General features: G+C 45.2%; 1 protein-coding gene across 1 annotated transcript in view; it reads left to right on the top strand.

The window, feature by feature from the left end:
• Window positions 1-1,868, top strand: part of KLHL24 (kelch like family member 24) — a 14,826-nt gene that overhangs the window by 4,623 nt on the left and 8,335 nt on the right. Inside the window, exon 3 of the mRNA XM_031060687.1 lies at window positions 1-374. Within this exon, the coding sequence (XP_030916547.1) occupies window positions 1-374 (374 nt within the window). The remainder of the gene's footprint in view (window positions 375-1,868) is intronic.

The following is a 1,868-nucleotide window of genomic DNA, read 5'->3' as shown; positions in this document are numbered from 1 at the left end:
CTCTTCACCAAGTGCAGGAACTTCGCGCTGCAGACCTTCGAGGACGTGTCCCAGCACGAAGAGTTCCTGGAGCTGGGCAAGGATGAGCTGATCGATTACATCTGCAGCGACGAGCTGGTGATCAGCAAGGAGGAGCTGGTGTTCGAGGCCGTCATGCGCTGGGTGTACCGCGCCGTCGAGCTGCGCCGGCCTGTGCTCCACGAACTCCTGACGCACGTCAGGCTCCCGCTCCTGCACCCCAACTACTTTGTTCAGACTGTGGAAGTGGACCAGCTGATTCAGAATTCCCCAGAGTGCTATCAGCTGCTGCACGAAGCCAGGCGATACCACATCCTTGGAAACGAGATGATGTCTCCCAGAACTAGGCCACGCAGGTAAGGAAATTCTTCTAACCCTTTTTCCTGCAGAAGGACATAATTTGATGTACAGATGTTTGATATATGCATGCCTGGAGAAAAGCCTCTTGCGGATTATTTTAGTTTGCTAAACTCTGGAGCTGCTGCAGTTGCACTTTTGTACTTCCCATGTGTATGAAGCTCACATGTCTGAGAATGTGCATAAATGGGGCTTTTTATACAAAGCACCTTATTGCTCTGAAAAAAGGTAAGTGAAGTTACATTACCTTGCAAGTAAAATACTTTCTTAAGGTTAATGTTTGCTAGGGGAGATCTTCAGTTACTTCATACAGTAGCAGTGTCTTGAAGAGAGCTTACTGTGCTGTGGCAGGAAAAGCACTCCATTTCCCCAGCTTTCTTTTTGTAACAAAGTCATGTAAACGTACAGTACACCACAGAGGATGTGGATGGGGTACTATGTTTTCAGAGCATTTCCTTGCTACATCACAAATATTTTACAGATGGAGTAGCACCTGTATTTGTAATTGACAGCAGAACAGCAGGTTGTTAACTGTAAATAAACCAAATGTTGTATTTTTAAAGAATCATGAAACAGTTCCTGAAGTATTTTGTGCTCATTCGGTGACATTTTAATAATTCACAATTGCTGCAGCTTAATAATATGTTGCACAAATAGGTGACTGAGGTTGCAAGAAGAAATGAGGAAGAATCCATTAGTGGCATTTATGAGCAATGGCTATTATGATTTTTTTTTCCTGAAAAATATTTTCCCTGCCTCATGTCAATGATAGTAGAGATGATAGTTCATGGTTAAGTCCAGCTGATTTGAGCAGTTTTTTATAAAACTGTATGTTACATTAAGGTGATGCAATGATGGTCTAGACAGATTGTATTAGGAGTTACTCCTCTTTGTTTACTCTTACTCATATGTGGTTGCTCTACAGTGACTCTGCAGGGAACCTTTATTTTTTTGGCAGGTGCTTAAGGGGAAAAAACACTGGGCAGTGTTTGCCCCGTTAGTGGCTTTCCAGTCCTCAGTCCTGCCATGAGAGAAGAAATTCGTCCCAAAGTCCCTGCAGCCCTGCTCCCACCCAGGCTCTCTCAGCTGTGCACTGGTGTGGGAGGTCTGTGCAAGCGTTTGGATCATGGCAGTTTGGGAATTGCTGCAGTGATTGTTCCTGGGCTGGAGGGAGGGACCCTGGGAACTCAGACAGTTGGAGGGAGCTGTGAGCTGCAGTGTTTGGTTTGGTGTTTGTTCTGCTTTTCTTACTCAGTTGGCTGAGGAAGGCAAATACACTCAGGAGCTCTGTCAGTGCGGGGGATCTATGTGCTAGAAATTCTGAAGAACCCAGAGTGGGGCTCTGATGAAGTACCTTGCTTAATACAGGTGATTTCTCAAGCCGGGGGGTTTGTTGGTTTTACTGGTGAGTTTATTAAACTGCAGTGGGAGTTTGAGTAGGTAGGAACAAGAGAAGTAATTTACAAAGAGAAAAACTGGCTGGCATCCCAGCA

This window comes from Geospiza fortis, unplaced genomic scaffold (assembly GCF_000277835.1).
Source record: "Geospiza fortis unplaced genomic scaffold, GeoFor_1.0 scaffold101, whole genome shotgun sequence".
In the NCBI taxonomy this organism is placed as follows: Eukaryota; Metazoa; Chordata; class Aves; order Passeriformes; family Thraupidae; genus Geospiza; species Geospiza fortis.
Note: the sequence above shows the minus strand (reverse complement) of the source record. Positions and strands in the feature narration are given on the sequence as shown.